Genomic DNA, 24340 nt, shown 5'->3' on the forward strand with positions numbered 1-24340 from the left:
CCCTGGACCAAGCAACATCCCACTGGCATGGTTATTGTCAAGAGTATACACTTGATTTCTTTCCCTTCTCTCCGGTCGCTCCCTTGTAGTATTTATATATCTGCTTCCTTGACTGTTTGGAAGTTTTTGTGAGAGCAGGGAAACTCTTGCATTACCTTTTGGATCCTTTAAAATATCTGCTTGGAGTTTTACATTCTGTAGGTGTTCAATGCTTATTATTTAAGAAAATGAGAACTCTTAGAGGATTTAAATAGGGCCCGCCTCATAATTATTTTCTGTTCTACAAGTAGATGCACTTTCTTTGGTTTTTTCCCCCTTCTTCTTTTATGGAGAGAAAGGAGAACATTCTGATTTCTGTTGTGTCTCATGGCTGTTAATAATTTCCATCTGAATGCTGTTGACTCCCTTTCTGTTTCTCTCTCAGACTTCTCCCCTGAACTCCTGACTCATATCCAACTGCTTACTTTTATTTCCACTTAGATATTAATAAGCATCTTATACTCCATGTGTCCAAAGTGAGCTGATGTTCTCCCTCAGAGTCGCCCCTCCTGTAGCTTCTCCCTTTCAGTAAATAGTGAGTCCATCCCTCCCTTCCCACAGGCTATAAATCTGGCAGCTCTCCTTTAGTCCTCCCTTTGTCCTGTATCCCATGCCCAACCCATCCCCTACTGCTTTTGGCTCTGTGTCTGGAACCAACCACTATCACCACCCTCATCTACTAAGGCAGTATGTCCTCCCTCTCCTGAATTATTGCCGTAGTCCCCTAAAGGGGCTCCCCGCTTCTGTGCTTCTGTCAGCCAGAGCGTCTCCTAAAGCTTCAGCTGCATCAGCCTTCTCTTCTACTGAAAAGCTTCCAGTGTCTTCCCATCTCATTCAAAATCTTTACTGTGGCCTCTGATGCGCCACAAGGCCGCCCCAAGTTGTTGACTTCTCCGTTAATCACCTCCCGCTGCTCTTCCATGCTGTCGGCTCCTGCAAAGCTGGAAGCTAACGACCCGCTGAACTCCTGCCTGGCCCGCACCACCCCACGCTCAGGCCCGTGCCTGTCCTCTTTCTCCACCTGCCCTGCTCGCTCTTCTGATACTGCCTGTGACGTCTCTCCCTTATCACCTGCTAGTCATTGCTCCACCTCTGTTCACCTGTAAATGACCTCAGTGAGCTCATCCAGACCAAGCAGTGTACGGTTACAGGGCTCCTCTGTTTATCCTGTGTCCCTGCACTCTAGAAGGTAAGCTCTGTGAGGGGAGAAAATTCCTTCAGCTTTATTCATTGCCGCATCCCCAGTGCTCAGAGGAGGACCTGATATGTTTTTGGTAGTTCAAAACCTATTTGTGGAGTAAATGAAGTAGATGCGGTATATTCTCGGCAAACTTTGAATTTTCAAAAATTATCAAGTGCAATTTTTAAATCTTATAGTATACATCCAGGTTCAGTTTCTTAATAAACGTTTTAGATTTGCCTCATAAATTATGAAAACATCAATATGTATTTACCCAGCTATCTTTAAATCTTAGTATTTCCCTCTATATGTCAAATAAAAGTTCACTAATATTTCTAATATTGCTATAGAAATAGGTCACTTAGAAATTAAGTTGCCATAAGAACAGGTTTGGGCTTGGGAGATAAATTAGTGTCTGTGAGGGGAGCGACTTAAAAACACCATCACATACTTGTTTTCTGCTTTAATTCTTCCAAGTCATTGATGCTAGTTTCTAAATAAATTTGAGTCTTGAAACATGCTGTCAAAAAGTTAACTTCTCTTTATGCACGCACAATTACTTTTATCTGTTGATATTAACAGAAATTGTTAAATGAGATGAGACTGCAAGAAATGACCTAGAGCTTGATTAGAGAGCCTTAATGTGTGTCGAGGGGGAAGAGGGCAGAACACATAGCAGCAGAGTGAGCAGACTTATCAGGATGGAATAAAATGTTTCATTACCTCCCAAATGAATATGAACAACAATAGAAAATATGACACCTGGAACGTAAGTATTAAGAATAAAACCATGGAATTGATACATAGAGATATTACTATGGAGTTGGAGTTCTAAATTCTTGAAGCAAAGTGAGAGAAAGAAGGGAGTGCAGTTGAAATGTAGGTCCCAGTGGAATAAGTCAGCTGCATGAATAAAACAACACATGGTGCCCACAAGCCTCGGTGGATGATGCGTTGTAAAAGATCCATCTTTCCCCAGGTGTCTGGGAAGAGTATAAGTACTAACATACGGAACAAGTGAAGGATAAAGTTGGCCATTAAAAGCTTACAGTAAAGTTATGTCTTGTGCACATTTTCACTAAAGACCGGAGCAAACTTGAGACCCCAAACTGTTGCATGGTGTGCACTCCGTTATTTCATTTAAGCCTTGTGACGACACAACAACAGCAAAAGACTATTATTAGGTATTTGGTATTGGCTCAAAATCCAGACAGAATGACTCCTGTCTGCAGTCACAAGCACTTTAGAAGTGTTCATCCAATCTCCATTTGTGTCCAAGAAATTTGATAGTTTTATTAGGGGCAGAATGATTTGGATGCCCAGAAATCTTATATAGGTTTTCCTTTGAGTCTATCAGTGTGTCTCAAATTGTCACGTACATAGGAATTATTACACAGAGGTATGTGTACAAACTCCACATGCATTCTCTTTTATAGAATGATTTATGAAGTTTTCTAAGATGATTCCAGTTGCTTATTCTGCTCTTAAAGGTAGCTCATACTTACAGTAAAGTTAATTTAATGAATTTTTGCAGTGAAAATTTGTCTTTATTCATGTTTATATAAACACACATACAACATACACATATGTATACTATATACTTATTATGTTTAAATATATTTATATCATATATACATGTTTATATATACTGGATGGATTGATAGATAGATAGAGCAACTCTATCCCAAAACATCCTTATGTCCTTATGTTTTTCTGAACTATTCAGAGGTTAAGAATTTCTAAGAATAAGGGAATTCTCCTGCATAATCGGAATACTAGACTATAATCAATTTTCCAGCTGTCTTTTGTAGCATTATCTTTTGGGTTTTTTGGGTTTTTTTAAATTCAGGATTCAGTCTAGACTTCTGCATTGCATTTGATGGTTGTGGCTCTTTATGCTTTTTTAAGTTTGAAGAGTATCCACACCGCTTTCCTACCTTTTGTTCTTGTTTTGGTTTTCAACATGTTGACTTCGCTCAAAATTCCAGAATACCGGTCTTTTAGAATGTCCCACCTACTGTGTTTGTTTGTTTCCTTATGGCTGAATTCAGGCTAAACATTTTTTGGCAAGGGAACATCATAATTGTTGTTATATACTTGTGACTGTATCACATTAAAAGGCATATAATGTCAGCTTGTTCTAATATTGGTAATGCTGTTTGATTACTTGGTACAGGTGGAGACTACCAGATCTCTCTACTATAAAGTCATATTATTCCCAGTGAAATTATTAAATATTCTGAGGGGTTACACTTTGAGACTCTGAATATCCTATTCCCCAACAATGTTTTAATAATTTTAAGCATCCAGTAAAGATCCTTGCCCGAATCACTTACTCCAACTGGGGCTTACAAACCGTTGATTTATCTAATTTTATTAATTTTTTCTACATTTCTTAATCTAACATTTGTTTCCTGTAAAGGAGAATTTCTACCCTCTCTTTTTTGCAATATTACGATGGACTCATGGAACTTCTTAATTTTTCCAACATAAATTCCAGCATTACAGTCATTATTCATTTTTATGTTCAAGTCACCCAATCTGACCCGCGGGAACTCGTCACAGCCTACACAATTTTGTTTTTTTTTTTTAATGATTATGGCTTTTTGTGCCTTCTCTTAAGAAATCGTTGCCTACAAAAAGGTTTTAAAAATATTCTCCTGCAAATTCTTATATCAGCTTTATATTTTTAGCTTTTTTGCCTATGATCCATCTTGAATTATTTTTTGCATGGTTTGAGTTAGGGTTTGAGATTCATGGTTTTTTTCAATTTTGATATCTGGTTGTCTCAGCATCATACTTTCTCTTCTTGCTGGGTTGCTTTGACATCTTTGTCAAAAGTAAAATCATATAAGTGTGGGTCTGTTTCTAGACTCTCCCTTATGTTCCACTGATCTATTTGTTGATCCTTCTGCTAGTGCCACACTGCCTTACTGAAGTGTTATAGAAAATCTTTAAGTAGTGTGTCTTCCAATTTTGTTCTTTTTCAAGATTGCTTTGGATATTCTCATTTCCTTGCATTTCTGTATACATTTTAGAATTAGCTTATCCGTTCCTACCAAAAAAAGCTTGATGAGATTATGATTGGGATTGAGTTGAATCTATAGATCAATTTGGGGAGAATTGAAATCTTAACAATATGAATTCTTCCAACCCATAAACATGGTCAGCTCTCTGTTTATTTTCATCTTCTTTGATTTCTCTCAGCAGTGTTTTATCGCTTTACAGTGTTTTATGTTTTTGGTGCTATTTTAAAAGCATTCCACCCCCTCCTCATTTCTTCCTACTCCCAACTGCCTAGAATGGAGGGATTGGTAAACAGGTGAATCACAACATCCTGAATAAGCTATTTTTTTTGTTTTCTTTTGTTTTTTGATGTTTTGTTGTTTTGTCTTGTTTCGTTTTTATCTAAAGTAGATTGAAAATAATCTTGAGGCAGCATGATCGATGTCTGTGTACACTATTTTCTGATAGGGGCAGAGAGGTGTAGAAGAATGAGGGGAAGCAAAAGCCTCCCTGAGAAAGTGACCTTTGAGTTACGGCTTATTAGGATGGCTAAGAGTCATAGAGATAAGGAAAGTAGCACTCAAGGTAGGGAGAAAAATACAAGCCGGGGTTGGTGAGAATGTGATTCCTTTAGGGAACTGCTTGTGATTTGTAGTATGGTGAAATGATTCTGGAGAGGTAGGCAGAAGTAGGCCATGTGTTAGGTTAGGCAAGATTAAGGGATTTGAGCTCTACCTGAAGGTCCCAGGAAACTAATAAATGATCTCATAAATTTAATTTGATCCCCTAAAAAATCTACAGGTGTTGGGTGAGAATTACCTTAGTTTATCAATACATTTATTTTTCTAGTGTACCTTGACTTGCTTTGCCCATTTTTCTAATTGGATTTAAGGTTTTTATTATCTGTCTTTCAATACTCTTGTTTTGCTTCTAATGTTTTTGAATAGAGAAACTTGATTTTTACGTATTCAGTTCTGTTTTCCATTGTAGATTGTCTTAGAAAGAATTCCACATCCTAAAATCATGTGTTATTTACCACAATTTCTTCTACTATGTAAACCATACAAACGATTTTGCTTTGTTAGCTTTTTAATAAAATCTTCAGTATATTTTGATAAGTAGATTTCTTTCTCCATGTACTTGAATGACTGGTTAATAGTTTTATCCTTTTGCAACTGAATTTTGATGGTATCTTTATCATCTGTAGATATTTTTCGGTTTACACAAGTTTTTCCTTGCAGAAAAGCTTAGGGAAGTACAGGCCCCACAGTGGCTTATTGGTAATGAGTTTTCCTTGGCCGTCAGTGTTTTTATTATTTTTTTAATTGAACTAATGCTTAATATTTTGGAAATTTCCTATGACAGTTAACGTTTCTGGCTTCTACGGATAAATAACAGTATCCTCTATGTCCACACGTTTGGCCCTGGAATATTGGGCATACGCCCCCCTCCTGTTTGCCGGTTGTTCCTTGTCTCCCAGCACTGATTGTCAGTTGCCCATTTTTGTTCAGCTTACTGTGGTGTTTTTTGCAATATCACATATTTTTCCCTAGGTCTCTTTCAAAGCCTGGACAATAAGAGACTTGAGAGAGACACATTTTAAGAAAAGTGGAAGGTAGTGGATATCTATGCGGAAATGAAGAGTAGTCAAAACATACATAATTTCAAAGCTTTTTGGCTCAAATAAGTTGTAAGTTGTGTTCATGTGTGCTTTAGAAATGCAGTGAAACATTTCAGTGGGTAAACAGAAATATTTGCCTTCTGATTAGGTTTAGTTGTTTTTTTTTTTAAATATGAGTTTTGACTTATTTTTGTGATGTTTCAGGAATACATTCTAATATGTGGGTCCTACTTGTGGGAGCTATTGTGAGGCTTAAATGACATAATGTATGTTAAGTACTCAGCACCAAGCCTGACTCAGTCTCAGTGTAAGGAAGCTATTGATTTTGTTAATATGTTAATATAAGGCATACACTATTACATAATATAATAGTATGTTAATAGGTGGGATAGGTTTGTACTTATGTTCTTTTGTTCTTGTTCTTGGTCAGATAATGTTAGGATTATGCTAGCTTTATTTAATGATAGGATAGATAGCTTTTCTTTCTTTTTAATGTTCTGGAACAGTTTATAGGATTTTGTTTATCTTTTATTTAAAATTTTGAAATACCTGTCATATTCTCTGACTCTCATTCCTTTGCTAGGTAATTCTTTGTCAACTTTTTCACTTTTCTTTTGGGGATGGTTCATTCTATTCAGGCGATCTATGTCTTCTTGATGTAATATATATATTTTTTCAGAGTATGGACTTTCTTTATGATTTTCAAATGTGATTAGTATAAAGTATCACTTACACTTTGAAAAATAAGCTCTCCTATTATGGGACTTGTATTCCTTTCCTAATCTCCCCTCCCGAATCTAGGTTTACCTATGTTCCCTTTTAAAAGACTAATTTTGGGGTTTATTTATATTTTTTAAATTTGTGGAAATGTTCATCCATGTGCAAAAGTAGAGGGTTTAATATAATGAATAACATTGTATTCATTCCTCAGATTGGAACAATTATTATTCTTCTTTTGGATTTATTTATTAATTGTACCCATTGTTTTTCTTTTTTATATTTTTTTCCCATGGGGATAGAGTTTTTGTAACTTTGTTGTTTAAATGCCTAATTCTTTAATTTTATTCTTTATTGAAAAGTAATTAGAGCACTTTAAGGAAGTGAATTTGATAATAAGCTTAACTTTGACAGCTTTCCACTGTCACTATTTTCTAAATAGTTTGTTTTAATTTTAAAATATTTTTATCTCAGTAGTTATTTTAGAAAATACTATGTTATAAATTTCTATTTTATGCATTATTTGTTCTGTATTTGCTCCTAATTGCAAGGCTTACTGAATTAGATTTTTTTTTTTTTTCCGGTACGCGGGTCTCTCGCTGTTGTGGCCTCTCCCGTTGCGGAGCACAGGCTCCGGACGCGCAGACTCAGCGGCCATGGCTCACGGGCCCAGCCGCTCTGCGGCATGTGGCGGACCGGGGCACGAACCCGTGTCCCCTGCATCGGCAGGCGGACTCTCAACCACTGCGCCATCAGGGAAGCCCTAGATTTTTTTTTGATAGTCTAGTTTTATGATCAATTTTGTAAACATGGCATATCTTCAAAATAGCACATAGTCTATGGTTGTAGGGTTGAAAAAATAATTATCTATCTTTAAAAAACTTACAGTATTCAAATCTGTATCCATGTTTGTATCTTTAAAATACTCAGTAGATTTTAAAAAGTAATCTTCAAAAACTTCCCATTTTGATTATAATCTATCACTAAGTAAGCTTTTGCAATTTTTTAGTTTTTTTTTTTTTTTGAGTATAGTTGACTTACAATGTTGTGTTAGTTTCAGGTGTACAGCAAAGTGAATCAGTTATACACATACATATATCCACTCTTTTTTAGATTCTTCGTTTTTAAAGATGCATTTTGTATTTCTGTTCTTTCTGGTAAGGAATACATGGATACTGATTGGTAAATCTTAAACCTGATTTCAAACGTATTACACTTCTTAAATTTAAAAATATCAAATATTAGCTATACTTCCTTAGTTAAGAGTATATATATAAAAATCCTCAGAACTTAATTATACATCTTGAGTCTTCAAAGTTTTTGTGTACTTATTAAAAATCTTTAGCTGAACTGTGTACCCTCCCCTGCTTTTTGTTGAGTATGAACTCGTAATCATACCCAAATACTTACAAGTCAGATTTAAAATAAGCAAATATTGGATCACCGTTGCATAATCAAGTTCAGTTACTATAGCTTTGGGTTAAGCTTGGTAACTGTCATGTACTTAATAATTCTACTTAAGGAAAATTATTGATAATTATATGTAGGTTTATAAAGAGATATTGGAAGAATACTGGAGTGATGAATACAACCTTTATATATTTCTCTTTTGAAACGTTACCACTTGCATACTATATACAGAATATGCTAATATTTTTTGGTGGCTAACCGTCACTAAAATGGTCTCTGGATGATATCTCTAGAAGCTCCTAAAGAGCAATTTTGTACGATAAGCCCGTTGAGGGTGGTCAGGAGACGTCCAGACGTTTATCTCCCAAAAAGCTTCTCAGTGGCATCACGTTGGTGACTTTATTAGGTTTGAGTCCAGCCATCTTTCTTGTTGACTGAGAAACCTCATTTGTCGGCTTGTGTAATCAGAGCCCAAGGGAGAGTGGCTCTTTCTCACATGGGTAAACTTACATCTCAGAATCTCCAGTGAACACCGTTAACTGCCGTGTAGACTGGATATTTATTTCAAGCTGACCATTCTATTGTCTCCCTATCACATTTTAATAAGAAGCACAGAATTGTGAAAGGTTGTGGGAGGCATGTAGGGAATTATTAAACTGTTCAGTGACAAAAGGCACTGATGATACCCTGATGCCATCACACTAATGATAGGAATAGGAAGGCCAGTGGATTGAAGATACTTAAAATAAAACAGACAAGGTGTCCCCACTTGAAGAGTGCCAGACTGGGCACAGGTGCCATTTGCTTGTGACACTCCTTTTCCTGTATTTTCGGGACTGACCCACCCTCTTTCTGATGGGCACATTCCCTCTTCACCTCTTTAGATCTGAACATATGTCCTGTCACCTTGTTCTTATGTCTTGGCCTACGAGCCGTTTTGCTTCTTGAAGGGCAGAGCACATCTACTCTGATTCATTATGTGCAGATTTTATGGTTTAACTTTCAGAGGGCAGTATTATTTCAATTGTTTCAACATTCTCTCCCCATTGTAGTCCTGATGATATGGGCAAATCTATAAAAAGCCTAGCAGAGTTTCATACATACACATAGATCTTTTTCTTCTTCCTTTTTAAAACATTTCACTCATTTTCAGTTGGAAAATCAATAGGAATCTGCTGGAAAAAAATTTGATTCCTTGATTCAAAGTTTTTTCTTTAAAGTAATGCCAAACGGTTGGGTGATTTTAGATGCTTTAAAAACATTTTTTTTATTTTATTTTATTAATTTAAAATAACTTTGTTTTCCATATTTCTTTATCCAGTAATTTCCTATTGCTACAACTACTAATCTGGATGTGATGTGTAGGTGGTTTAAAATTCAATCCAATAGTCTAGATTTTAGAAATGTTTTCTAGACATTCTATTTAACTTGTAATACGTAAAGCATAAAGTAAGCCAGGGCTGTTTTGAAATGTGAACATAATGGTAGCGGACATTTGCCAAAGACAGGTTTGTTTGATCTTGATTTTATTAACCTTCCTGTAGTGCTTCATCGTGATAGTTCTCCAGCCCAGGAAGCTGGAATGTTACACAAATGCATCAACTCCCTAACCTCAGCCGCTGCCAGGCTTTCTAAAGACACTTTCATCAGAGTTATACCAGGTCTTTACCTTCCAAGGTAAAATGGACATACCTATAGCATCAGTGCCATGAAGAAGTCCAGGATGATGAATCATACCTTTTTTTGTTGCTTAGAACATCTTTACCACAAACCAACTTTATGATGTTTTAAAAACATAAGCAGATCATTTAAGAAGACACTAAATAAAAGTTTTTAATTTATGAAAGTTTGAATAGTTGGTTGAGTCTGACGTGTAGATTTCCCAGGTCTTCTTAGGCATGCAGAACTTTCCTTCTCTCATACTTTAGAATAGGAAGGTTGTCTTATGTGTTTCTGTTGCTGTGGATTAGCTTCCTTCCCACAGCTCTCTCTTCTCTCTGCATGTTTACTTCCAAAGCATCTGTGTTTGTTAGTTATCATGCCTCTTTCTCATACTGGCAAAGTATGTTTGTAAATGTCAGGTTACTCCCTGACATACGATTCCCGTTCTCCACTTCTAGCTGTTTCATTTTGGAAACTGTGGGCTCTACACAGAGCTTTTTAAAACCATCATAAACCAGGTCTCGTAACACGTGGTGGGCCTTGCAAGAAGAGAGTCAGATTGAGGTGCTTCTTGCCCCCAGAGGAACCCAGACCCGGGGTAGAGTGGGCACAGCTGGGGCAGCTCGTGTCTTTAGGGACAAATCCAATGACTGCATCCCAGGGGCCATTTGAACACCTTCTGATGTCCCTCCTGTTTCCTTCTAGGAATCTGATGGAGAGGGTTCCTCCTGTTTCCTTCTAGGAATCTGATGGAGAGGACAGAAGTGGAAGACCCGAGTCTTAATTCTAAGATATATCTTGAAATATCCCTCAGATGGGTGTGTCCTTATATAATCTGCGTAGGCCTCAGCTGCTACCTTTTTGTTTTTTTCATCTGTAAGCAAACATTTACTTCAGAGGCGAGAATAATTTCGGCAACATAGATGAAGAAAGCTTTTTTTTTAATTAATTTATTTTTGGGTGTGCTGGGTGTTCATTGCTGAGTGCGGGCTTTCTCTGGTTGCAGCGAGTCGGGGCTTCATTGCAGTGTGTGGGCTTCTCATTGCAGTGGCTTCTCCTGTTGCGGAGCATGGGCTTCAGTAGTTGCAGCGCGCGGGCCCCAGAGCACGCGGGCTTCAGTAGTTGTGGCGCGCCAGCTCAGTAGTTGTGGCTCGCCAGCTCAGTAGTTGTGGCTCGCAGGCTCTAGCGCGCAGGCTCAGCAATTGTGGCGCACGGGCTTAGCTGCTCCGCGGCATGTGGGACCTTCCTGGACCAGGGCTCAAACCCGTGTCCCCTGCATTGGCAGGCGGATTCTTAACCACTGCGCCACCAGGGAAGTCCCTGAAGAAAGCTTTGAAAGAACAAGAAGAGACACAATCTGCAGGTGTAGGATTCTCTTTGCCTGTCAGGCGACAGGGGAATAGATCAGAGTGGCAGACTCAGATGACTCCAGGTTAGGTCGAGGCTGAGGCCAAGTGGAGAGTGCGGGCTCCATCTAAAGAGTTCAGCATCTTCTTGGCTTTATTCTTATGGTAAGGGAATGCAGGCCTGGCTATTCTGTGTCTTTTAACTTTTCCAGAGAAGCTAGACATCTGGAATTTTAGATGAAAGATCATTACTTAAAATGTTAGCAATTAGTTCAAGATCTTTAGAAACACCGTACAAGACCAAGCAAAACATGTCTGTAAGCCAAATCTGCTCCACTGGCCTTTGGAAAAGATGATAAATATTTTTAGTGTCTGTTATTCTCAATTCTCTCTCTCTTGGAGGAGAACATACAGTGTCCTGCTGTGGCCGGAAGTAATACAGAGGAGAAGCCTGGGTGCCTGGGTTGAGAGACTTGGTTTGGCCGCCCCAGTAGGTGCCCAGAGGCCCTTTCCACTTTCCCAGGAGAGACTGTGGGACTTCTGTAAAATGCTAGCAGTGATAGCTACTGCGCTATAGCAGCTGCTGTTTACCATCTGGGTGGTATCAATTCTGTGCTGAAGCAGATGGAGCTGAAGTTTTGGCTTAGCTTTGCTAAGATTATTTTAAACCAGCCTGGGGACCAGTGCAGTAGTAACATCTCAAAGATGTAAGCTATTCTTTCTGGAAGCAAAAGGATTTCAGGTTTTTGGGTTTTCCCACGTGCACAGGGTATCATCATTTAGGAAGCCACCAGTATAGATATGGTAGAATTTTTCTCCAGTTCTAGCAGTGTGGGATTAAGGGAAGAGAATACGGCAGAGAGCTGTGTGTGTTTGGGCTGTAAGTACTGCTGAAGTGGCCCTTAGATAAGGCAACAAGACCACCTGTGCCTGAGCTGTGCTGTGTCACGAGAGCCACCTGTGGAAAAATAAGACTGGATTACAGGTTTTTGCTAATTGCAGAATCAGAGCATGCATTGGAAAAATTAATATTCATCAATCAGCCTATTTTTTGCTAATTATAACACAGAACCTCTACATCTCACATGGTTCCCCTTTGAAAAGCTGATGGAAGCAGCAGTCTCCCTTTCTAGAAAACTACAGGCAGTAAAGGAAATATTTTAGGCTTTGTGAACCATGTAGTCTCTGTTGTGACTGTTCACCTCTGCTGTCTTCATGTGAAAGTGTCCATAGCAATCGATACCAACCATAGGACTGCATGTGGTAGTATTCTAATAAAACTCCGTATTAAGAAACAAGCAGCCTGCAGTATTTGACTTACAGGCTATAGTATGTTGACTCCTAGTTTAGAACATTGACAGCTGTGGTAGATTGGAGTATTTCTCAGCAAATGTCCACTTACCTTCTGCTCCTCTTTGGATGGAATGTACATCTCAGCTCCATGCCCTCTGGGCTTGGCCTTGAGATATATTTGACCTCTAGAATGTGAACAGAGATTGCAGTGTGTTTACATGGTCGAGCTTGTCTCCTGTGCTCTTGCCATTTGCGGTGAAGAGAACATGTAGTTTCTCCGTGACTACTTCCCCACGTAGTCCTGGTCCAAGGGGAAAGACAAACAGGCAGCAGACTTAGACGCAACACAGTTTGAAGCCAAGCTCTGCTGTCCACTACCTGAAGCAGAGTTGCCAGCTGGGCCCAGACTAGACCAGCTGAACTGCAGGCACCCTGCAGACGCATGAGCTTGAGAACACACGTAGATTGTTTTAAGCCATTGGGTTTGGGGGTAGTTTGTGAGCACAGCATGATTGTAGAAATAGCTAGCCAATATAGAGGAGGATAGTTACCCATCCAGATAAAACAATTATGATATGAATCTCTTTTTCAAAAACCAAAATAACAAAAGAGGATGCTCATCTCCTTACACGAATTCCAGTAAAAGATAAGGGGATGGTTTTCTTTATTTTATAATTCTCCACCCCACTCCTTATCACCTTCCCCCCTCCCCATGCTTCTTCCATAGTTGGAATAAACCCTGCATTGTAGATTCAGTCTCCTGGTGTACAGCTAATCAGAACTTAATACCCTCTTTAGAGAGGCATAGCTTTCCTCAAGCCAACCCCAGAGAGGACTCAGTACAAGAACTGGATATTTAATACTTTCAATATTATATCTGGGAAAATATCCAAGCTTTTCTTCAGAAACAAACAGTGTGGTCTCCTCAGTTCAGCAGAGTTTTTTGAGAGCCCGCTCGGCGTTAGTGTCTGGGCTAGATGCTAGACAGGATTTATGCAGTCAATATCTGTTTTGTTCTTGCTGTGTGCTGTGTACTGAGGTAGTCCCTGGGGACACAGGGATGTGCAAATCAAATTCAAGGCCTTCAAGGAGCACTCCAGCTAGCAGGAGGGCGGGCAAGTAAGTGGATAATTAAGGCATAGTGTGGTAAGCGGTACCATAAGTTGCATATCCACAGTCCTAGGGGAGCTTGGAGGAGATGCACTTGGCCTTGCGTGGGGATTGGAATGTGGGGAGCATTTCAGGAAAGTCTTCTTGAAGGAATTGACACTTGAACTGAATCTTTCTGAAGGACATGGTTAGGATGAAATCCTATCATTGTAGAGTAGAAAGAGGCTTTAGAAGTATCTTCCTCTTGACACATTAAAAGGAAGCTCTCCCTCCCTTTTAAAATTTGCTTCTGTCCCAGACAGAGATCAGTCTGATTAGAGTCAGGCTGCTGAGAGCAATCTGTGCAGTGGGTAACTTTATCATTGAAGCTATTGCAAGTAGTATCTATACATTCTAGCTAATTAGAAGTTATATATACACACGTCTGAAAAATAATGTAATGATTCTCGTTTCCCAAGTCAGGTGTACAGCATTGTATGATGTCAGTTTTTTAGTTGGAAATAGCCTCAGACTTCTGGGGTGGGTGTTTTTCTTTGTTGTCCTTTTTATTCATGAGGGGTGGGCTCAGGAAAGGAGGAATGGGTGAGACTAAGAAGATGATCCAATTACCTTGCAAATGATTTTCTTCCTAAAAACAGTCCTCAGTTTGAATTGTGAACTTGTTGATTTTTCTGTACAGTCTAGTGGCTTTAAATCATTGATACGACAATAAATTATCAAACAGTGAGTACAGCCGTGGTAGCACTACTCAGCCCAAGAAAGAGGACTGGACCAAGCTTGCACCCTCTTGTCACTTTTCCTTTCCTCTTGCTCTAAGGTAATCACTGACCCAGCCTGTAATGACATGGATCAATTTTTGCCTTGAAGGTCTACGGTTAAGTTCCTGTAGATTTCCAGAAGTAGGGTTACTAGATCAAGCAGTATGATTATTTTAAAGTATCATAGTTCAAACTACATAACGAAATTGCTTTCAAAAATGCTATGTCATTAAATCACCACATTGTATGAAAATGTGGAAAGGACTTTTGTTCCTTAGTGTGGGGAGGGAGAGAATTGAAGGTCAAGTGTGAAGATACAGAGTTCTGGACTGTGCATAGGACCAAATGGGACCATATTACTTTAGGGAAATTCCAGCAATGTTCTGAAATTGTATTTTACCCACCTGGAAAATGTTCTTTCTACTGGACATTGTCAGTCATTGTGGCAGAAGGGAGAGCAGGGTGAACCATGCGCTGGTTCTTAAGATCTGGATGCAGGTAACACGCATTACAGTGGCCACATTACACTGGCCAGAGAAAGGCACATGAATTCAGTAGAGCCAGGGGTATATAATCCTCCCATAGGGCGAGGTGGTGTAGGAAGGGAAACTACAATGTTTGGCAAAGAAAAATACCATCCATCATACTCTCTATTTGATGACTTTGCCTCATCCATGAGGAGATCAGATCATTCAGATCACCAGCCTTTTATTATAGAAGCACATGCTGGCCTTGCGGGGATGGGAGTCCTGCGTCTCCATATAGGACTATGATTGTTGCAATTATCAGTGGGGTTATAATGGTAAACTAATGGTAAACTTTTTGAGGTATGCGTACTTCTTTTCCAAGAAGAGGCCCAGAAACATGCTTATTCATTAAGAGGTAATGGAAATGCTAAATTTGGTTTATTAGATACCTGTGGTGGAAAGCAATTCCTCTTTAGGAAACAGATTTTTTTTTATAGTGGGTTTACACGTTCTGGTTACATGCTCTCTGGGAAGCTATTCAGTAAATGTTTTCCTAGTCCATGGGTAGTGACACTGACAGAACTGTAGAGGTTTTCTCCCTGGCACAGCAAGGGAGCTGGCTTGGCTGGGTCACCCAGAGGCTTGCTCCAGGTTCCAGGCACACCTGTCTGTTGTTAACTGCCTGTTTTTACCGTATACTACTTACTATAAATTTGCATTCTTCTTTACTGACAGTCTTTCCCATAACAGCTTTTTTGGTATTAATAGTATTGGTGGATAACATCAAGAATTGCTTCTCATTTCTCTTTCTCTCTATATCTTCATCAAGACAGAAATGTCTTCAGTTAAAAAACCCTGATGCTTAGTGAGACAGGCAGTCACACGGGGCAGGGGTAGCACTGTGGTATCAGGTGGGCTCTGATTTAACGTGCGTTTCTCTTTCATTCCCCAAAGATTTCTTCTCTCTAGGGATGGTGAAGTTGGAGAGGGGCTCCTTTAACCCTTCTGCAGGATGAACCCTGTGCCAGAAGACATGGAGAACGCTCTCATGGGGAGTCAGAGCTCGCACGCTTCCCTGCGCGACGTCCATTCCATCAACCCCACGCAACTCATGGCCAGGATTGAGTCCTATGAAGGAAGGGAAAAGAAAGGCATATCTGATGTCAGGAGGACTTTCTGTTTGTTTGTCACCTTTGACCTCTTATTTGTAACGTTACTGTGGATAATAGAGTTAAATGTAAGTGGTTTTTTTTTTCATGACATTATACGAATTGTTTCCAGAGACAAAAACAAAACAAAACAAAACAGTTTTCTTATTTTTCTCATCATTTCTGTCTCATTTTCGTGAATTTCATCTTTTTTTCAAATGAGGCACCATTGGTCTTCTCCAGCTGATTTGGACCTTTCTTGTTTTTTTATGGTTATTATCAATATTTAAGAAGAACCTGGTTAGTTTAAAATTCACTGTGTCTGCAATTATGAAAGTTGAATTCTTGGGGTTTTGCTCTATAACAGGAGTTGGCAAACTGCAGTCTGAGAGCTAAATTCAGGTGGCCTGGTTTTATAAATAAAGTTTTATTGGAACACAGCCCTGCCCATCTGTTTACATATTGTCTATGGCTGGCTTTTGTGCTGAGTGGTTGAGTTGAGTAGTTTTGACAGAGTCCATCTGGCCCACCAAGGCAAAGTTTTTTATTTCCTGGCCCTTTTCAGAAAAAAACTGCTAATCACTGCTTTAAAAAATGTAACATGCTCCTGGAATATGTTTCAAATGTTGCATTTACTTTCTAGTTCCCATATTTAAGATTTTGCATGCCCTTATTTTTTATTTTTTTGCAAAAGATTATTTGTTCGTATTTTATCCAAAAAAAATCCTAGGGCTTCCCTGGTGGCGCAGTGGTTGAGAGTCTGCCTGCTGATGCAGGGGACACGGGTTCATGCCCCGGTTCGGGAAGATCCCACATGCCGCGGAGCGGCTGGGCCCGTGAGCCATGGACGCTGAGCCTGCGCGTCCAGAGGCTGTGCTCCGCAACGGGAGAGGCCACAACAGTGAGAGGCCCATGTACCACACACACAAAAAAATCCTAGAGGCATTTGAAGTTTTGTCTCTATTTTGTCAAATTTATGTGGTTATATTGCCAAATAATTGTCTAGACCAGTACTATCCAATAGAAATAGAATGCAAGCCTCATGTAAGTTCTCCAGCTGCTACATTTAACAAAAATAAAAATAAGCAGGTAAAATTCATTCAATAATACATTTTATTTAACCCAATATATCTGTTTTCTCCAAAGCCTCGGCTTTGACTGTTTACATTCCTTACCAACAAATAGGTGAACTCTTCCAGAATGCTTCCTCCCAAGCAAAAATTGTCTGTTTCCTTCACTTTCAGCAGTTCATTTATTTCCAAGAAACATTTGCTAAGGCCTGGGAAGCAATAGTTATTAGCTAGTGTTTATTATTAAGAGGTTACTCTTTGCTAGGCATGGTGCTAGGTGCTTTATAAGAAATTTATTAAAATAGAGAAAATATGAAAGGATGCTGAGATTCCTGTTGGAAAATGATTTTTAATTTTGCCTCATGATAGAAAGAGTTAATGTCTTAATCTAAACTCTGATTAATATTCTGATTCATAGCAGCAATTTTAGTTCTAGATTCTAGACTCTTAATAATTAGCATCATTGGATTCATTTAATTTCATCAAAAATTCTAATAGAGTAATAAAACTTCATGAAAGCAGATATATACTTATATTAGAAAATTTTAAAAATTTAAACAAAAGAAGATAGATTTTTCCCAGAATCAAGGTCATATGCAGCACAAATCTACTGTTAAGTTTCTGTTTATAGATTTTTCCTTCTGTTAATCTAGCATTGTGGGTATGCCTTAGTTTTGTTTCAAACCAAAAAAGCCAGTGATATGACAACAGTAATTTAAAATGTCTCTTTTAACCATGTGTTCCATGTGTACACATTAAAGAATACATTTAAATTGATATATTTTAAAGGAGTAATATGTTTTCAAAACCAGCAGCTGTAGCATGAGAGATGAAAAAGAAATGCATCTTTTAACAGGAAAGCTTAGCAGCAGTCTTAAGGAAGCACACTTAAAATTATTGCAGTGACAGCACAAAATCGAGGCATTCATTGGTTTGCCACTAATATGACCACTGAGTGTGCACTTAAGTTAGGGAAGCTATGGGATGGGGCCGTGGTGGGTTACGGGATTACACTACTCACTTCCCTCCTTTCTTACTGCTTCAAGGAAATTGAAATGGAAGTGAAGTAAGTAGGATGCACCCTGTTTCGTTCATCATAAGCAGTCTGTTGCCATCCATATGCAACATTTTATAAATGAAAAATCACCAGACCTAGCAATTAAGAAATTTGTTTCTATCCTCACTTTTCCACTGACTACCAGTTTCCCCGTTTGTAAAAAGACTATATGATCTTTGAGACAGTATATCATGACTTTCTTAGCAAGGCTGTTTAAAAAAAAAGAAAACATTTAACTTTCTAGTTCTATTTGTTTTGAGTTGTCAGCCCTGACCCGGGTTTTTCATTACACACTGTACCATCCCTTTTTCTTTTGTTGTCTGTCTCTGTAAATCTCTGATCACTCGGATCCACTGTTATTTTCACATGACTATACGTTTACCGAGTGCCGAGACATAGGCTTCTGACTCTGGTGTTGTAAGCTCCACAAAAAGCTACATGAGTTTAAAGTTTAGCTGAGGAGGTGTAACAGATGATCTTATATTGCCTCCTACTGTTGGTCTTTAAAAGAGGAAAGAAATAGCATAAAGGGAGCTTAGGCCTTCAAAAGAGTATGGGGACCCAGCTGTTCTATGCAATCATAACAATAACCAAAATATTTTGCCTTCATATATGACTTCCAACTTAGCCACTTTTCCTCCTGGCTCCAGGGAGCTGACTGGCGCCAACCCAGCCTTGTGTGCAGGGCCTAGGCGAGCTGGAGCGGCCTAAGAGCACCTTGGATCATTTTCCTGCCGGAAGACCTTGGGCCAGCTGATTTCTTTGTCTTTTTCTTTTTTTGACACTTTGGTTGAGATTATGGTTCAAGAAAGACCTTTATCAGTGCTCATTGCCTGTTCTTCTTATTTTCTAACTGGTGTAGCAGAAAGTGTCAGAATGCTTCTAATGTGTCCCAGAGCTGTCATGGCCAACTCTGTGGCCTCAGGCAAGCCGTGTAAGTTCTCTGAGCCTTGGTTTCTCAGTCATTTAACTGAGCTATTACCTGTCTTGCCTTCCTTGTGAATTCTTGTGAGGAGCAAATAAAAAGATATATTCCACAGCCCCGTGGCAGTTATGAAGCTCTGCGTAACTATAGATTATGTCATTTACTATTAGCTAAATAAGTTCTACCCAGAAAGAGAAAAAACAAGTTGGTTATTAATCTCTCTCTATTGTTACACTTATGTTTCAGGTATTTATTATCCTACTGATTCTGATTCTGATTTTATTACCCCACTGTCATTATGTTCTATAGCTAAACTGTGATGACCCACGATAACAAAAACTCACTGGGAGAGTTCAGTGGGTTAGAATTATCTGAAGAGTGGAATTGGGGATAGAAGGGTGATCTAGGATTGGATGGTGGGACCAATAGGGAGAGGGTTTCGAGATGGAGGTGAACAGAAGCACTGAGGCAAGACTGTTGTGCTTATGCAGGTGTGTGTGTGTGTGTGTGTGTTTTGGATGGGACAAGGGCAGATGCAGAGAAAATATTAGCCTGGCTAGAATTAAAGTGCCTCTAGGAAATGAAATTGCCTAGGTAACCTGGTTCTAAACAATTGAAATTCTTAAAGAGCTACATGGAAGTGTTGGACTTACCTTAGTTGTGAGCTGAGATAGGTTCTAGAGCAGATTGAAAAACACGGTTTTGAGATCTTCCAGAGGTCACTGACTCGCATTCCACATTACATCACGAGCTACCTGCTATGTCGATTTGGACGCTTAACTTGACATTGCTCCCCGACGACACATACACCCACTTCTTTATCAGTAAAAAAAATGCCCTGATGCTCAGGCCAAAGGTGAAGAATCATCCTTGATTGATTTGCTTGTTTGTTTTGTATTTCTCATGCCCCCTGTCCAATCTAAAAGTAAGTCCTGTCAAATCTGCCAGCAAAGTATACTCACGATGTGATCCCTTCTCTCCATTTCTACCATTGCCACCCTCGACCAAGCCAACATTATTACTCATCCAAACTGCTGCACCCTGTCTGTGCCTGACCAGTTTGCCTGCTTCCACACTTGCCCTCCCCAAATCCATTCTCCTGATAGAATCCACAGTGACTCTTAAAAGTAAAAACATAAATCAGATGTTACTTTCTGTTTAAAACCCTTCATGGACTTAACCGGAGCACTTAGCATAGAGTCCAAATGCTGAAACTTGGCTTGCAAAGTCCCCCAGAAGCCAACCCAGACTTCCTTTCCCACCCTCTGTTCCTGGCCCACCCAGATCAGCCAGACTTCTGTTCTCAGAATGGAACAAGCTCTCTTCTGTCTTAGACTTTGACACTAGTTCCTTCTATCTGAAATGGTTAATTTCCTTTATCTTGATGTAGATTTCAACTTAGCATGCTGGTATCAGTTTAAATGTCACGAAGAGAAGACTTCCATGACCACCCAACCCAAAGGAGTCAATTATTATTCCATCACACTGTCCTGCTTCTGTCCTCTTTGTAGCACTGATTTTCTTATGTGTCTCTATCTCCACTTGCTAGCATGGAAGGTCCGTAAAGGCAGATATATTGTTTTGTTTACTGGAGTATTTCCTGTGTTTAGAACAGTACTTGGCATTCACTAGGTGCTCAACAGGTATTTGGTGAATGGATCAAGATAATGGCCGTGGTTTGCAGATTAGGATAAATTCTGGGCAGACTGACCGTAAGAACATAACTCAGAAACTGCTGAAGGAGCCCCGTGGAAGGCGGTAGGAGTAGAAAAGGAGCAGCTAACTTGAGAGACATACTAAAGGAAGAAATATCAGACGATTTGTTGATAGGTTGATTTTATCACCCCCAGTATCCAAAGGTGACTCTAAGATTTCTAAGGATGGAGCCTAGAATAACAGTTACCAGCTTTGGCAGAACTCTGATTGGGAAGGGGTTCCATGTGAAACTAAAGATGAATCTGGGACATCTTGTGCTAGAGATGACGAAGATTTTGAAATAATTTAGAGTACAAGATGGGCTAGAAATGTAGATTTTAGATTTCTATATTTAAAGGCAACATGAAATCAGGGTCTCTTAAAGTATATATGGATACCGAAGAGAACCCTTTTCTACTGGCTAGTTATTGAACTGTTATCAGCAGCTTTAATTCCTGTTCTCTCAGCCAGGAGGGGTAACTTCTATGTGGTAGAGAACTCCTCTTTGCCATAGGCTACTTGGAATAATCTTTTGAAAAAATATGTTGGATATTGGTAAGTTTCCTCAGTCTGAAGAGACATAGCAGTGAGACTAGATGGTTGGTTGGCTTTTAATTCTCCTTGCTCCCAGGTTTTCAATTCTATTCATTTGTAAAGGTCTACCTATAGTCAGGCAGGTCTGTAGGCAACCTGCACGAATTACACAGATGTCTAAGCCTCCTTAAGGAATTTAAAGAACAGAATAGTGTTTATGGTATACTCCATTTTCATAACAAGTACAGTTGACCCTTGACCCCAGCATGTGGGGGAGGGGGACAGTAATCTTTGTATAATCTGTAGCCAGCCCTCCGTATCCGAGGTTCCTCCACAACCACGGATTCAACCAACCATGGACCATGTAGTACTGTAGTATTTACTATTGCAAAATATCCATGTGTAAGTGGACCCGTGCAGTCCACACCCCTGTTGCTTAAGGGTCAACTGTACTTGAAAAGGTATCTAAGCCAAGAGAATCCTTTCCTTATGGCAACTTTTATTCTAATTTGACCAATTAGCAAACCTTGCAAAGGTATTCCTTATTGATTTTTTTTCCCCTTTTTTCTTTTACTCAGGTCTTGGGTTAATTGCCCTCTAATTTGTCCTTCTCAGACCAGCTGCACTGGTTTGCCAGGACCAACGATGTCTGTGCTCCAGATCAGAACCCTGAATTTACTGTTGTACATCATGTTCCCTATTATCAGCTAATCCACGGGCCCTCGCCTTATAGAGGGTCTGCTTAGAACGCTGCATTCGCTTCCACGCATACATTCCCTTCCTTGATTAGTATTCTATATAGTTTGATATGCAGAATTTTGAACTTGATCATTTAAAATTCATCTTGATAGGAGAATTGGGAGAGGACAGAAAATTTATCGTATTAGCTTTAATTTTCTTCATCTATAACTTTCTCACGTAGATCTAATCTGGTCCTTATTTTGTTATCTGTTCAAGTTAAAATATATATATACATATAAGTTGATAAGAGTGCAGAATTTTAAAGTGCTAGGAGCAACCAGGAGATTTTTTACACTTCTGTCCTGTGTCATGATAACTGTCGTCATGGATATGTGCTAAGAGATCAGGGGACCACTTGACCTTCTAAGACTTAAAATAGTGCCGTGGTCAGAAAGTGAGGGGAGCCCTGGATAAATGTTAATTTTCTTCTTTAAAAATATGTTTTGTATATACAATGGAATATTACTCAGCCATAAAAGAAACGAAATTGAGTTATTTGTAATGAGGTGGATGGACCAAGAGTCTGTCATACAGAATGAAGTAAGTCAGAAAGAGAAAAACAAATACCGTATGCTAACATATATATGGAATTAAAAAAAAATGGTTCTGAAGAACCTAGGGGCAGGACAGGAGTGAAGACACAGACGTAGAGAATGGACTTGAGGACACGGGGAGGGGGAAGGGTAAGCTGGGACAAAGTGAGAGAGTGGCGTGGACATATATACTCTACCAAATGTAAAATAGATAGCTAGTGGGAAGCAGCCACATAGCACAAGGAGATCAGCTTGGTGCTTTGTGACCACCTAGAGGGGTGGGATAGGGAGGGTGGGAGGGAGAGAGATGCAAGAGGGAGGAGATATGGGAACATATGTATATGTATAACTGATTCACTTTGTTATACAGCAGCAACTAACACAACATTGTAAAGCAATTATACTCCAATAAAGCTGTTAAAAAGTAATAAAAATATATGTTTGTGTGATTGAAGACTTTATCTTACAAGAGAAAAAAATTAGTTTTCACATTTAACATTTCAGTTTACCAAATATGAACTACAAAAAACGGCATTGTTTGTCATTATATATTTATATTTGTTGAACAAATGAATTCAGAATTCAAGTGGGAAATGCTCTTCAGCATTTTTCTATTCGAATTATGAGCGTTCTTTTCTCCCATATTTTAACATTTCTGGGTTAGGAGAAGGCAGAAAAGTGTATGCAAAAATTTACTTGTATGTTCTCTTGTATTATTTTCACACATAACTCCCCTCATTTTTACTTCTTCCTCTCCTTCCCAGGTGAATGGAGGTATTGAGAACACGTTAGAAAAAGAAGTGGTGCAGTATGACTACTACTCTTCTTATTTTGATATATTTGTAAGTATTCTCTGTTGTAGGTTTCATTTTGGACATGATGAAACTAACCAAAAGGCAAATTTCCTGTCAGTAGACCTCAGATTCTATGCCATTCTTTTTTCCTCTTTTAAACATTATCTTTCCTTTTTCCTTATTCTTGGATCATTCAGTGCATTCTCTGTCTCTCTCTCTCTCTCTCTCTCTGTCTCTCTTTCTAAGAAATTGCCTGGTCATCTCAAGGAAAAAAAAGATTAATGAGAAATACGGGAGCATAGCAGAAAAGCCATTCTGATTTTCCTTTATTCTCTAAAATGGCTGAGATAGAAGCCACTGACAGACCCTAATCACTGAAAGGAAAATGCACCTGTTTACGTAATAACACATGAAAATGCCATTCCTCTTCTGTCTTGAGATAGATTTCTGTGTATGTTTTTAAAAATAATTCTGTTTCATTTTTCCATAATAGGAGTTTTTGAGAAAAGTGATATATTGATAATCTTGGGCAAAACTAGTCAGTTGTAGAATTATATAGATGCAGTTTTCTGTAGATGAGGCAGTATCTTTCCAGGACACACTGTGACTTTGGTTGGGTTTAATACATCTCACAGTATCTCTTTACAGGTGATAGTGTAAGTCAGTCAGATTCTAACATTGTGTTAGACACGATACAGGCAATTAAAATTCATAAAGAATCCCCCCTAAATTCATTTTAACTACTTTACTCACTATCTTTAGAAGCTGTGTGCACAACGGATAAGACCCTTGACGTCAGAAAAACCTGGGTTTGATTCACAACACTATCACTCATTGTATATCTTTGAATATATTAGGTCTAAACTTCAGTTTCCTCATATGTGAAAGGAAATCATCATCGTTCTGAAAAGTAAATGAAATACTACCTGGAAAACACTTAAGCCCAATGATAGGTATGTCCTAGGAGCTCAGAGACTCACCTGCAATCACGTTTATTATCATCATTAGTTTTGGATGAAGAGTATTACTGATTATATTTTCTAGTGGTTTTCATACTACTTTAAGAAGTCTTGTTTTATTTTCTTTTTCCCACACTCACTGCAGAAGTATGTGTGAGGAAAGAGATGGGGTTCCCAGTAAATAGAGATCAGTGTTCATGTCATCACCCCCTTGCCATCTGAGTAATTCCATTTTTATCTGTACGGTATGTTAGGGTTCCAATAAGATTGTTTTG

At 38.9% G+C, this 24340-nt stretch overlaps 1 protein-coding gene across 7 annotated transcripts in view; it reads left to right on the plus strand.

Annotated features, from left to right (window-relative positions):
* Nucleotides 1-24340, plus strand: part of STARD3NL (STARD3 N-terminal like) — a 50312-nt gene that overhangs the window by 10740 nt on the left and 15232 nt on the right. For 6 of the 7 annotated variants that reach the window (XR_004486372.2, XR_004486373.2, XM_033438580.2 and 3 more), the window contains exons 2-3: nucleotides 15564-15846; nucleotides 23077-23154. Coding sequence is in view for 5 of the 7 variants with exons in the window: in XM_033438580.2 (XP_033294471.1) it covers nucleotides 15622-15846; nucleotides 23077-23154 (303 nt within the window). In the remaining 2 variants the exon portion in view is untranslated. The remainder of the gene's footprint in view (nucleotides 1-15563; nucleotides 15847-23076; nucleotides 23155-24340) is intronic. The other variant, XM_033438553.2, reaches the window with a different exon arrangement.

The sequence above is a fragment of the Orcinus orca genome, chromosome 9, assembly GCF_937001465.1.
Source record: "Orcinus orca chromosome 9, mOrcOrc1.1, whole genome shotgun sequence".
NCBI classification, from domain to species: Eukaryota; Metazoa; Chordata; class Mammalia; order Artiodactyla; family Delphinidae; genus Orcinus; species Orcinus orca.